Below are 13,889 nucleotides of genomic sequence, written 5' to 3'. Positions count from 1 at the left end.
TATTGAATTCCCCTCCGTATATTTGTGCTTCTAAGAGAAGTATCATCAGTAATAAGCTCAGATTGAGCTTCCAAATGCAAGAATGTTTCTATTTCTTGCTGTGTATTTATCGGGTCATAAAAAAAAGTATGTATTCTGACATGTTATGGACAGTCGTCAAGTTATTTGCATTTTTAAAATAGAACAGTAAAATTTGTTTTGATGATAAGTTTTGTCTGAAGCTGCGTGTCTAAACCCATACTGTTTTTACTAGGAAGCCATTTGTTTTGCAAGTCAAATTCTGAGCTCTCAGGTAACTGGGGGATATCAAGAATGGCTAGCTTCAAGAAATAGTAGTTTATGTAATATGACATTGTGAAACCCATAAACATTTACATAATTGTTAAAAGCACATTGCTCTTTAGATATGCTTTAAGGATTTTTAATTAATACAACTAGTATAAATATCTAAATATGTCTTTACATTAGTTTCCTGTAATTCCTTGTACAGCAGCACTCACACTGGAAGGGGGGGGGGGGGGTTGGTACAGCTGTCCCAGCCAATGAGGACCCTGTCACATTTCACAATGCTGTCAGCCTAATATAATGAACAGGCTTACCAGAAGAGACAGCAAAGTAATATTATTGGGGAAAGAATAGTGACTTTTTTGGTTTGTCTAGATCTTTTATTGTCAAATCATAGGCTGAAATAAGTCTTTAACCAAGCCATATTGCATAAAGAGGAGCTTTACTCCCGCATCAATTCCCTCCCTTCATCCCTCGATCATATCAGCATCTTCAAAATTACAGCTTGTGTGAATATGTGCCACAACAGGTCTTTGCTAGGTATTTGGGATGGAGAGGTGTGGCTTGATCTCGTTTCTGATATATGGGTATTGTGGCAACCTTCTGCATCTAAGCACATGTGCAGAAATCCCACATGCATGACAGAAATCCTCCGCATGTGTTCAGACATACCATGACCAAGGGACTAAAGATGGCTTGATCCAGTGCCACTAAACCAATACCTACCCTCCATCCTTAACCTAAGTAACCACACTGACAACAAAATGGAGTTAATGGCCCAAAAACTGCCTTTTATTACAACCATCATAAAAAACATTTAAATAACAGAAACACAGTATAAACATACATTTTTTTAAGGTCCCAATAGGCATCAAGAAAACGAATACCTGCATCCTGTCTAACTAGGCCTCCAGCCGCAACATCACCAACTTGGAAACACCACCACAGATACCCCCAGAACAACTGGAAGCAGTTCCTCAGACAGGTACCTACAAAGTGCCTTTTTTTGTGTCTACATTAACCAACTAGGACCTCACACCCGCTGGACATCTGCCAGCACCAACATGGCACAACCACCACCAAGACAAACCATAAAACAATGGGCAGGTGGGAGGGAAATTTGCCTTGTGAAAACTCTCTTCAGACTGAAGACCCCCTGCCACACCCTGTCAGCAGCTCCCCCCACTCCTTCCTTAAAACCATTTAGACTCCCCCTTATGCTAATGGGACGCTCCTCTCCCAACCCCTTTTAACCCTTGTCATGCTGGCCCTTCATTCAGGTCTTCTTTCTTATTACTCCGGGCCTTCCTGTACTAGTGACGTACCTGTGTGTGCACTGAATATTGAGGCTTGCATGCACCTAGTGGCATTTTTACCACAAGGCAAACAAAGCATTTGCCTAGGGCAGCATTTTTCAGGGGGGGCAGCAGCATCTTTCATGGGGCCAATGCCCCCCCCAAAAGGAGGGATGGAAGAAGGGACACGCAGCATGGGAACCAGGTGGGATCTGAGAGAGGCTGCGGGCTGCTTGATGGTGTATGCGGAGCCTGACTCTGGTTCCCGGGGATGTCCGGAGCTGTGAAGGTGAATGTTTTCTCTTTTGCAGGGTCAGGGGGGTTGCCAGTGTATGGGGGAAGGTGGTAGTGGAAGGCTCTCTCAGGTGGGGGCTGGGGTGTTGTTGGTCAATGCCAGGATCTCTTCGTGGGGGAGGGGGTGCTGGTCGGTGTCAGGGTCTCTCTGTGGGGGGGGGCAATTTTTGTGTTGCCTAGGGCAGCACAAAACCTAAATACTCCACTGCATGCACCTTCAGCATCATATTGCTTTCTGAGATGGGTGTGACATGGCAATCCCTGGAGCCTATGAGACCTCAGCCTAGGCAAGAAAGCAAGAAGTGCTGCTTTGCAACCCAAAAAGTTTCTGTACTTTGCAGAGAATAGTAATTAGTAAATAGTAAAGTTTTATAAAAGGTAGTAGGAAGGAACCTGAAGGTTATTTCAAAGAGGTAAGCTCCTCTTTAACTTTAGAAAAGTGAAATCTCACTGGGGTTCCTGGATCCTAAGTGTTCTGTATTCACATCATTGTGTTGATGTGGGCATTCACTGCAATTGCACTCTGTTGTACTTTTGTCAATAAAGAATCGGGAGTTTCTCATGCTTGTTTAAAATAAAGATTTCCCATCTACCACTGCACTTTCACTTTAGCTTCCAGAGGAACATGCCAGTGAAAGCTTCTTTTCCCCCTTTGTTACACATATGCCTGTAAGTTCTTTCATTGTGTTTGTCAAAGTCATATATATATATCTAGATTTCATTTCAATATATGTGTTAATTGTATGCATTTATAAGAGACGTGTTTACAAGCATATTGTAACTTCAGTTCATGTGATTGTATTTCGGTTTTACAAAACTATTGACAGAAGTAAATTCAGTTTTGGAATGAAACACAAAGCTGCTTCTGTCAGTTTTGTTAGCTAGCTGTCGGCTAACCGTTAGGACTGCATAGTGCTGACCAGAAATGCAAATCCTTAGAAACTTTCATGATCCTGTCATTGTAATCATTGTTAACATTCAAAATAATTATAACAAATACTTTGTAAACATTACATTGGAGAGTAATGGGAGGTGAAATCTCTGGGAAATGCATTGCAATGTTAAAATAATATGAGAGCAATATGTGGGCTGCAGTTGCTGATCTACTGAAATATTTGGTTGACTGGCTAGTAGTAGTTTAATATATTCAGCTAGGCTTCTTCTGTAATTTTGAAGTTGTTTTACAGTTTATTTAAACCACTTATTCAGTTCACGTGCATGGATGCTGGCTCGAGGCCACTCTGGCTTGTGCTGCTTGTTACAGTTCCCATTAACCCCCTACCCCCAGAGCACCCCACACACAAACCTATGCTTTGACATGGTCCAGATTAGGGCTCCAGGAGTCCAACTGAGCAACCAAGCTTTGTATTATATTGTTGTCACCTGCACCACCTGGCACGTGGTCCATGAGGGGGTCAGCTCTCTACACCAGCACAGTGACTCCTTTCCCGTAACCACCAGCCACTACTGCTTCCAATTACTGGCAATAGTAAACAGTGCACATATCTCCCAGGTTCATGTTATTCCAATGTAACATCCCACTACTAAAAGTGGGAGGGGGTGCTGTGGTGCTTACTCACTATTTCCATCCATGCTGCTCTTTTCAGGCCTTTGGCCTCCCCATGACTCATTCCTCCCCCAGGATTAGTTTTTAGATGGGGAAGAGTCACATGGGGGGTTATTTACCAAAACCGGAGAGTGAAAAATCTGGTGCAATTTTCCATTGAAACCAATCAGCTTCCAGGTTTTATTGCCAAAGCTTAATCAAACAAGTTAGATTCTGTCTGGCTACCATGCAAAGCTACACCAGATTCTGACTGCACCAGTTTTAGTAAATCTCCCCCAATGTATTTCTACAAAGACCAATCTCCATCCTTGTAGTTTTGCCATCAATACAAAGTTTTGACTGAAATTGGGTTTTAAGAAGAACTTAGGGTGAAGAGGACATATGACACATGATTTAGTGACGCATACCCAACTAACCCACACTCTATGACTGTATTTGTGGACTGGAAAGAGTTCTGATGGGCTGCTTGAATAATAAGCAAAATATTCATTTGAGTAAATATCAATAAAAATACAATATTTTTCTAAATATGTTTAGAAGTTAGAATGTTAGAAGCAGATTGGCTACCATGCACAGCTGCACCAGGTTCTGAGTGCACAAATTTTAGTAAATCTGTGGCTTCTCTCAGGGTGGTTTCTCACTTCCTATGTTAGTGGCCACATGTCACTAGAACAGAAAGTGAGTTAAAATGTCCAAAAAGGTTTGCAGAGAGAAATAAACTCTTTTTCTAGCAGGGTAAGGGATGGCATGAACGACAGATTTTTGTTTTTGTTTTTTTTTTTAGTTGACGGCTTTGTCCTCATTAGAATTTTGTTCTCACTTCCTGTTTCTGTAACAATGTATTTGACAAGTAGGCGATGCATTTGCAGTAAAACTTTTAACCCACCCCTCGCTATCTTAAACCAAAAAAAAAAAAATCACAAGGGCACAGTCTTTGTGTGGAACTTAGTTTCCACAGTACATTCTTGTGAAAAGTAAGTATATTAGTGTGAGCAAAAAAAGAACTTGTAGACACTTGTGTTTAATATATGTTTATTTGCATTAAAAAATCTCTACATACTGCAGGTCTATTTGTCTAGTATAGGGATTTGGGGTTGTGTTATCTTCAGATTTTTCTGGTGTCATCTTTCTGCAAAAAAAAAAAGAAAAAGAAAAAACAATTAGCATGTAGACACTATTTGTATCTAAGACAACACTATATTTGTATCTAAGATAACACTATAAGTAAATCCACTGTAATTTCAAGTGGAAAACATCTCTGAAAACTCAGTATTTATGGAGTATAGTCTCCAGCAGTGACATAAGTATGAACAAATTAATTTCCTTAATTGTTTTAATTGATTCATATTGCTTGAGGCTACTGTTCTTGTCACTGCTTGAAGTCTCTGTAAAGGTATAGGGCACCTCTTTGTAAATTCATTCTTTATTCAATGTAAATCACCCATACTCTGTCAAAGAAACATATTTTTGTTGTCACTGGCTCCCACATATGTGGCCACATATATGCTATAATGGGAAAGCAGTTCTGAAATGTTCACTGTAGGAACATTCTACTGCAAGGGTGCTTAATCTGTGGCCCGAGGGCCTGATGTAACCCTCGACCTCAGACCAGGGAAGCACATACCTGGGGTCAGTAACTATTATGTCCTGTAGGTTTGGTGCGCTTTCTGAACGTGCACCAAAACTCTTGAACGCAGGAGTTTTGGTGCACATTCAGAAAGTGCACCACACTGCAAGATGTAATAGAATTCTATGGAAAAGTGCAGCTAACCCGCAGGAAAGCCACAGGTGCACTGTGCTGCAGTTGCGGTGCAGGTAAACCACAACAGGTTAGTGTGAAAGAAGACTTATAGGGGGTTCAGGAAATTAAGACCTTGTTTATGTTTGTGGTTTGGGGGCCAGTAAAACCCCATAGGCGAGACGTGATTCTACCACACACAACCAACCACTGGTGTAGCATCAGGGGTTACAGTGGCGGCCTCCCTGCAGCCCTTGTGCAGCCTCTCTATCACATTTTGTTTTTCTTTTGGACAGGATGGGAGACATATACAGTACAGGAACTGATACTCCCATTTTTCTCCTGCAACCACTGAAAGCTGGCTTCTCCTGCTCTCCCTCCTGTCGGCATTCAGCGGCTGCAGGTGGAAAATGTTCATTATGCTATTCAAAATAAAATAGCAAATTTCTGAACCATTTCATTTCATTGTGGCCCGCGACTGATACCAAATCACTTAAGTGGCCCACACATATTAATCTTGATGTCCTACATAAAATTAACTAAATCTTAATATTTACCAAAGGCGACAAGCAGTTTTCAATTGTCAAGGTATATGTAACCAAACACAAAGTAAATGCAAGAGGTGAGACAGATCTGAGCACTGATTGCATCAATCACACTAAGTAAGATTTAACAACAACAGAATAAGGACTTCTGAGCATCACAAATCACCATTATTCCACAAAGAGGGTTTTAGACAAGCAGACAGACAAATATTCTCTGACTTGGTTTTTCAATAAAGCCTGTCATGCATCTATTTCAAACCCATTTGCTGGCTCTGATAGGGTGAGTTGCCTGTGATTTCAGTGAGTACATTCAGTAGGTAGATCTTTCTACCCATCATTTGTTGCAAGAGCTGCTCCTTTGTGGATACTAAAATTCAGCCTTCAGTGACTGTGTAGGATTTCCATTATCTGTGTAATTTCACTTACTTAAATAACAAAATAATGGCATAAAATATTAAATGTTACATGGCTATTTTGTAATATATTGTACATACCAGGGTTTTCATTTCTGCCTAGATCCAGAGCCGTGGCCCTTCCCTCCACCATGCTTTCCAGCAGTACCAGTGTGAGCATGGCTTCCTGTAAAGTCATGAGTATGATCTTCTACATGTGGTGCCCCAGTAGGATGGCCTTTCAGATGTCTTTTGGGTCTGATATTTCCGGAGGGTGGCTGTAAAATCACAGTATAACATTTTCAAAATAAAACTGCGGTGTTTTTCAATGGGGAATTGATAAAACATACAATGATCAATAAATAATTATAACTGCCACATAAGACAATTACTGTTACTATAATGTAAGAAGTTGAATTGTATGAGTTTCTCGGCTTTTTATTAGTAAAAGAGCAATGTACACATAACAGTCAGTATTGTTTTATTAAAAAGACTAATACATATTTTATGCTCTTGAAAAAGTTTCCTGCGTGAACTGAAGCATGGCAGTTTAAAATTACATTGACTTTTGTAAGGATTCGTTGACTTCAGATGCAGTTATGACTTTTCCTTTCTGATCTGCATGCTCCTTGCACTTCAGTGTCTCAGAAGGTGCTGAAGCCAGAGAAAGCTAGTCAAGTAGTTACTGAATGTCAGTAATGGCTATACCTGTACTTTTCCTAGTGAAAGTTTGCTAAACGGAAATTCTCAGTATCATTTTAAACTATTATGACTTATCATTCATCGATATTATCTTTTGATAACTCACCTGTCCAGTTTTGTTCTCGGGTGCCCCATTTGCTGGTGGTTTTTGGCCACTCACTGGTGGTTTTCCAGTAGGAGGTGCATTTTCTTTAGCTGGTTTTGGGTTAACTCCATCACTGGCGGCTCTGCGTGCTCTTGGAGGAGCATTGCCAGGTGGAGGTTTTCTGGTGCCAAAAGAATTAGGTGGGGGAGGGCCAGTTACATTGGGATGATCAAATGGATGGGGTTCACCACTAGGTGGTGGAAAAGGTTGGCCTGATGGAGCAGGTCGAAGCCCATTTCCAGTGCCGGGGTTTCCTGTTGTACACAATATTTGAACAACTTTGTAAATCACCATGATAACAACATATCACATCATGCTTAAGAATACTATTTATTAATAAAGTCATTTCTGCTTTTTTAAGTATCATTGTTTCCACAAGTCTTACTGCTCTAATATAAGCAGTCAAATCACCCTTCCTTTTTTTAATATATCTGACAGTACTTGGCACTAGACATGTGTGTTTCATTTTGTTTTTTGGACAAAAATTTTATTTTTGGAGATTCAGATGTATACGAATCTCTGGGTGGACATAGTAACAACTGTGAACGAATCTAGAAAAAGTTAAAACAAATAAACACATGGGGAAACAAATAAAATTTAGCAAATATGTCCGATAATTTGGATTCCCGTAACAAATGGATTTGAATTTCATTCCATTTTTTAATCCGTTCCATTTTTTATTTTGGATGCACATAATGATATATTATCTAATCAGCTCATGCCATTTCTCTTGGTGAGTTGAACTAGTGTCCGCAAATATTGACTCCTTCAGCTTCGCATCTGTTCTGATAATATATTGAATATATAGCAATCTTGAGGAAAAACTGCAAATTTTTTTTAATCCAGTTAGGTCAATCAATATATGAAATGAATGCCGAAAGCAAATATGACAAAACAAAATCCTTCAATGAAAAAATGCATCTGAAACAAAACTAAACAAAAATTTCCATTGTGCACATGTGCACAGAAGCTGTTGTAAGCTGACTATTGGACCTCTCTTATTTCACAGCACTCTAGAAATCCCTAGATAGCAGTATAAAAAAAACTCTGTGTAAAATGTACTGTTCTTTCAAATGTTGGCTGAGAAGAATTGTATAATGTGCTTATGTAGTAAGCATTTCTAGACACAATAATATCAACCTTCCTCAACCAATGGATTCAAAACTTGTATTTATTTTACATACACTGTCAGAGCATAGAATAGTGAACTTCTGCCAATAGATATGTTTACCGTCAAGGCATAGTACAGTGAACTGTCTGCCAACAGATAAAGAAAAAGAATGAAAGCATTTCTGGAAAGGAGGGTTGATGCCATTGTATCTAGGTAGATTTTTGAAGGTTTAGTCCATTTTTACATCTTAAATCTATGGATAGCTAAAAAGTTGTAACAGGAGAGAGGATGCATGAGAGCTTACAACAGCCTCCATGTACTGGTACTGTTACATGGGATAGGAAAGGGGTGTAAAGATGATCTATAAAACATATAACACAGAACTTGTCTCCATCTAAATCCACGCAGGGGTTGCTGTGGTGTGAAATTGATAGCCTCGCTCATCCACCTAACTATCTGACGATACAGATTTATCTGGGTTTCTGAGTGACAGCTCAGGAGGAGAAGGTTTGACAGGCAGTGCCCACAGAGCTCAAACAGTGACCTTCCTCCTAAGCTGCCAGAGAGAACTATACTGTGCTGTGCAATGCCGTCTCTTCATCTCTGCTGTTTAGTAAGGATGAACTTAGTGTTCTAGCAAAATGGTGGCTCTTCTGACTTTTGTCCAAATTGCAAACATTTAGGGCATTTGATGTGGATGAAAGTGACAGTTTCCAGCTGTCAACAGTTGTTAAGGAATAAGTGACCACTTGCAGCCGCTGAATCTTCATCAATCATTGATATCATCAAGGCCATTCACTTACATGGCTGGGAACCCCCAGCTACATAAGTGAATAGGTGGGGAATAGAGTGATTTACATTATTTCCTAAATCTTGCCACACGGTCGTATTTGGGCAATGATGTCATCACTATCCTGGCTGAACTTAGTGTTCTAGCAAAATGTTGGCTCTTCTTACTTTTGTCCAAATTGCATACATTTAGGGCATTTGACTTGGACAGAAGTGACAGTTTCCAACTGTTGCTAAGGAATAAATAGCCGCTGAATCCTCATCAATCATTGATATCATCAAGGCCATTCACTTACATGGCTGGGAATCCCCGGCCACATAAGTGAATAGGTGGGAATAGAGTGGGTTATATTATTGCTTTAATATGGGCAATGATGTCACCACTATCCTGGCTGTGAATAGTTGTTAAGGAAGCAGTGACAGCTTGCACCTGCTGTGTCCTTACTAACCACTGACATCACAGTTTACTTACATGGCTGGAAATCCATGGTCTTGTAAGCAAATGGACAGGGAATGGATCCTTACATCACTGCCTAAGTATTGCCACATGGTCATATTTGGGCAATGATATCACCACTATCCCCTCTCCTTCCCTTCCATTATATAGCCAATGACAGCTCCGATTGCTGTCTTTCCACTAATTTTACTTTCTGGGATCAGTTGTGTACTATGTAACCCTATCACTCACATGGGTGGCACCCCTTATTATTAAGGGGGCTTCCAGATTCTGATAATCCCACCAGCCACAGACCTCCACAATCCCTGGGCAATGGTTGTGGGAATGAGTGAAAAGGGGCAGGGCTTCGAGTCGATTGCATGTGGACTGGTTACCAATGATCCAGAAGACAAGCTGACAGCTTTGCTATTTAGGAGAGATCCCAATAGGACCTGTAGACTACTTTATATGCTTTGTGATCCTTTTACAAGATTTATGTTTGTGTGTATATTTGCTCTTGAATAAATATCACTTGGTTTTAGCAATACTATGCCATATATTGTTTTATCTTCCTTTGAGTTTATGATGTGAATACTGTGAAGTGAAAGGAGGAGACTGGTCAGCAGCTGCACAGGATTTCAGGAATTCAGAGCACTGTTTTGCTGATCTTTTTTTTTACAGAGAAGCAATATTAGATCGTGAATGACTGTCCAACTGAATTGCTGGAGGGATACTTGAATGTGGAATCTGCACTGAAATTTTGGCACTTGCATGGAGAGTGATTTACACATTGGTCCTCATATTTTACGATCAGCTGTGCTAGATGTGTATATATATAGTGAATATATATGCTTTCTATGATACAAATACCTGATCTATCAGTACTATGCTATATATTGTTTCATTTTCATTGTCCTCATGATATGAATGCTGGGGATAATAGGGGATTTGACAGCATGAGAGAAGTGCCTATACTGAAGAACAGTTTGGAGCACTTTTTTGCCAGTCTTCTGTTCAAAGAGAGGCAATATTATCTGGTGAGTGGCTAATCATTTAAACTGGTGAAGGGATATGTCAATTTGCACTGGAATCATGTTTTTTGCTGTTTATATAAAGAACCACACTGGTTGATGAATGAACTTTATACAAAAGGATTGGACTGCACTTGCTTTTGGGCTTTTTGTTACAGATATTGATGTTTTAAGTTTGTTTTTTAGTTGTCTCAGATATTATCTACCTTTATGATATTTATATAGATACTGTAGCACTGTATTGAGGGGTGAATATTTCACTAGATTAATTTACTATAGTTGGGGGTGTGATGGTAAATATGGCAGCAACAACCCATAGAGAGTTCACTAGGGGAAATTTTGGATTCAAAGTGCAGAGTTTGGGAAGTTTTTTTTGTGTAAAATTGTAACTAAACAGTAACAACAAGGAGAAGTCCACCAATTATTTAGCTACCCTAACTGAATCAGCATCCCCTTTTTTTAGTAACTGTACTGCTGGATATTACTCACTGGCAAAAAAATCATTGGTCTTTTTTTTTTAATAAAGCCTTTAAACAAACACAGGCCAGTACAAGACATTTTGTTTTTTATGCAAGGCTGCTCTTGTTTTCTTGATCTTATAAAGTGGTACCTTCCATTTTCTTGCAAGCCATATTAACAAAAACTTTCTGGACATTTATGAATGTCACTCACATCCTATCTCTTATGTCATTCACAGGTGCCTCCCTAGTTAGCCTGAAAGGACCTTCAAGATGAGCCATCCTGTTATATTTTATTTATCTATTTTATTTATTTCAGGTACTTATATAGCGCCGTCACTTTACGCAGCACTTTACATAAATATTGTACATTCATATCAGTCCCTAACCCTCAAGGGGTGTACACTCTAAGGTCCCTAACTCACAATCATATACAAGGGCCAATTTGGACAGGATCCAATTAACTGGAGTACCTGGAGGAAACCCACGCAGGCACAGGGAGAACATGCAAACTCCAGGCAGGAGGTGCTGTGGCTGGGATTTGAACCAACGTCCCTAGTGCTGCCAGGTGGAAGTGCTAGCCATTTAGCCACTGTGCTGCCCCATGTCCCCAGGGAATCGTTAACAGGGGCTTACTTCACCTATGCAGCTAAATGGCTAACTACTAAAAGACTATTCCCTAACATTCTTGGTATGCATGAATTTATGCTTTTTTTGTGGAATTAGGCAAGCCCCCAGCAGTGCTCAAAATGCAACAACTGATTTGCTTCAAATAAGGCTCTGTTCCAGGTATCTATACCATGTAAAGGATTGGTAGATGGAATACATGTGTGTTCCAGCACCAGTAAGAAGCCAGCAGCCTGATCTACAGAATGTACTGCTACCACTCTACATAAAGGGAATATACCTGGACAGTAACAATAGATACTTGGACAGTAATAATAATAATATAATACACAACTAACATCTGAAAAATCAAAATAATAAAACATACAGAAAAAAGGTATTTCCTTTGAAAACAGTTCTAGTAGTTCTTCATTTTTTGTGCTCTTGCACGTATAAGTCAACCCTTCAAACATACAATATCTATTAAAAAATATATGAATAGTAATAAATACTATTAGCTAAACATTTTTAAATAAATCTTTCAAAAAAGTTTACAGGTCAGCAAGCCAGTCTGGATTGAGTCCCAGTCTGAATCTGTTTGCTGCCTCCAAAATACAATTCATAGAATTATCTTTTATCCAATATAATAACTTGATGTATTGAGAGGTTAGGCATGTTGTCCCAAGTTTAAAATGTTTTAATTATGGAATAGCTTTATCTTTTTGTTCAAGATATAAATTATGGTATAAATATACAGTATTAGTATATACATAAAATCCTGATTTCAGTAAAAATAGGCACATTTATAAATCAACAATTTACTTTGATCACACCGGTCTGAGAATATTGGCTACCTGTTGCAGTCTGTGTTTCAAGTAAAGTAGAGTATGAAATATATTCAAATTGCATTAATGATGCCAGCTACTTAATATTAAGCAAAGAATACTTACCAGGCTTACCCTGTGGAGCAGCCAGAGCCTGAACCACTATGGCAAAAAGGACCAGGTACTTCATGTCTTCTGATGAGGGTTAGTCTGTAGAGGAGAATGCTAGCTATCTGGACAGATGAGGGAATCCTGAGCTATATTTAAACTCCTTTCTGAGACCTGCCCATCTGAAGATTTTTTTTCTGATTTGTCTGTGCAGGTGAGTAGGAGGGAGAAAAGAGCATGACTCTGCAAATATCATTTTGGTACAGAAAACAAAGGCAATCGGATCACCTGAGCACACGACAATGTCCTGGAATGTCAGCACAAAAGACACAAATACTATTCATGTCCCACACAGCATCTTTCTCTCAGGGAGTGAAATTATATGTTCTTTCTGTACTTTTCAAACAGCTTTTTTTGCTCTTGATATATTGATTTTTTTTAGATATCATATGACATAGAAGATCACAAGAAATGCTAATATATTATGAATACAAGTGCTAAAAATAGATAACTTTGCAAAGTAAAGACATTTCACTATTGAATTGCTTTGGCAGTAGAATAAAATGAAAAAGTATTATATGAAAGAAAATTGTGAATGACGCAGAAGGCAGTAGAATAAAATGAAAATTGTGAAATTACATTTAGTTTGCTGTGTGCAATAATATATACACTATATTGTCAAAAGTATTGGGACACCCCCCAAATCATTGGATTCAGGTGTTCCAATCATCACCATGGCCACAGGCATATAAAATCAAGCACCTACGCATGCAGATTGCTTCTACTAACATTTGGGAAAAATGGGTCGTTCTCAGGAGCTCAGTGAATTCAAGCGTGGTACCATGGTAGGTTGCCATCTGTGCAATAAGTCCATCCGTGAAATTTGCTACTAAATATTCCACGGTCAACTGTTAGTGGTAGTATGACAAAGTGGAAGCAACTAAGAAAAACAGCAACTCAGCCATGAAGTGGTAGGCCAATTAAAATGACAGAGCGGGGTCGGCACATGCTGAAGCACACAGTGCGCAGAAGTTGCTAACTGTCTGTGCAGTCAATAGCTAAAGACCTCTAAACTTCGTGTGGCCTTCAGATTAGCACAACAACAGTGCATAGAGAGCTTCATGGAATGGGTTTCCATGGCCGAGCAGCTGCATCCAAGCCTTACATCACCAAGTGCAATGCAAAGCGTCGGATGCAGTAGTGTAAAGCACGCTGCCACTGGACTGTAGAGCAGTGGAGACGTGTTCTCTTGAGTGATCACGCATCACTGTCTGGCAATCCAATGGACGTGTTTGGGTTTGGAGGTTACCAGGAGAATGGCACTTGCCTGACTGCATTGTGCCAAGTGTAAAGTTTGGTGGAGGGGAATTATGGTGTGGGGTTGTTTTTTAGGGGTTGAGGTTGGGCGTGGCCAATTAGTTCAAGTGAAGAGAACTCTTAAGGCATCAGCATACCAAGATATTTTGGACAATTTCATGCTCCCAACCTTGTGGAAACAGTTTGGAGATGGCCCCTTCCTGTTCCAACATGACTGCGCACCAGTGCACAAAGCAAAGTCCATAA

General features: G+C 39.7%; 1 protein-coding gene across 2 annotated transcripts; it reads right to left on the bottom strand.

Annotated features, from left to right (window-relative positions):
• Positions 1 to 4,456: 4,456 nt before the first annotated feature.
• LOC149457796 (uncharacterized) lies at positions 4,457 to 12,498 on the bottom strand. 2 transcript variants are annotated; one of them, XM_089683264.1, is made up of 4 exons: positions 12,345 to 12,498; positions 6,925 to 7,217; positions 6,219 to 6,394; positions 4,457 to 4,570 (listed from the first exon to the last, which is right to left on the bottom strand). In XM_089683264.1, the coding sequence occupies exons 1-3, from the start codon at positions 12,406 to 12,408 to the stop codon at positions 6,227 to 6,229; spliced, it is 525 nt and encodes a 174-aa protein (XP_089539390.1). In that variant the 5' UTR covers positions 12,409 to 12,498; the 3' UTR covers positions 4,457 to 4,570; positions 6,219 to 6,226. The 2 variants fall into 2 exon arrangements, with proteins under 2 accessions (XP_089539390.1, XP_089539391.1); XM_089683265.1 differs by having other exon boundaries at positions 12,354 to 12,456.
• Between the last annotated feature and the right edge of the window lie 1,391 nt (positions 12,499 to 13,889).

This window comes from Staurois parvus, unplaced genomic scaffold (genome assembly GCF_062004578.1).
Source record: "Staurois parvus isolate SC_StPar_1 unplaced genomic scaffold, SC_StPar_1.0 ptg000303l, whole genome shotgun sequence".
In the NCBI taxonomy this organism is placed as follows: Eukaryota; Metazoa; Chordata; class Amphibia; order Anura; family Ranidae; genus Staurois; species Staurois parvus.
Note: the sequence above shows the minus strand (reverse complement) of the source record. Positions and strands in the feature narration are given on the sequence as shown.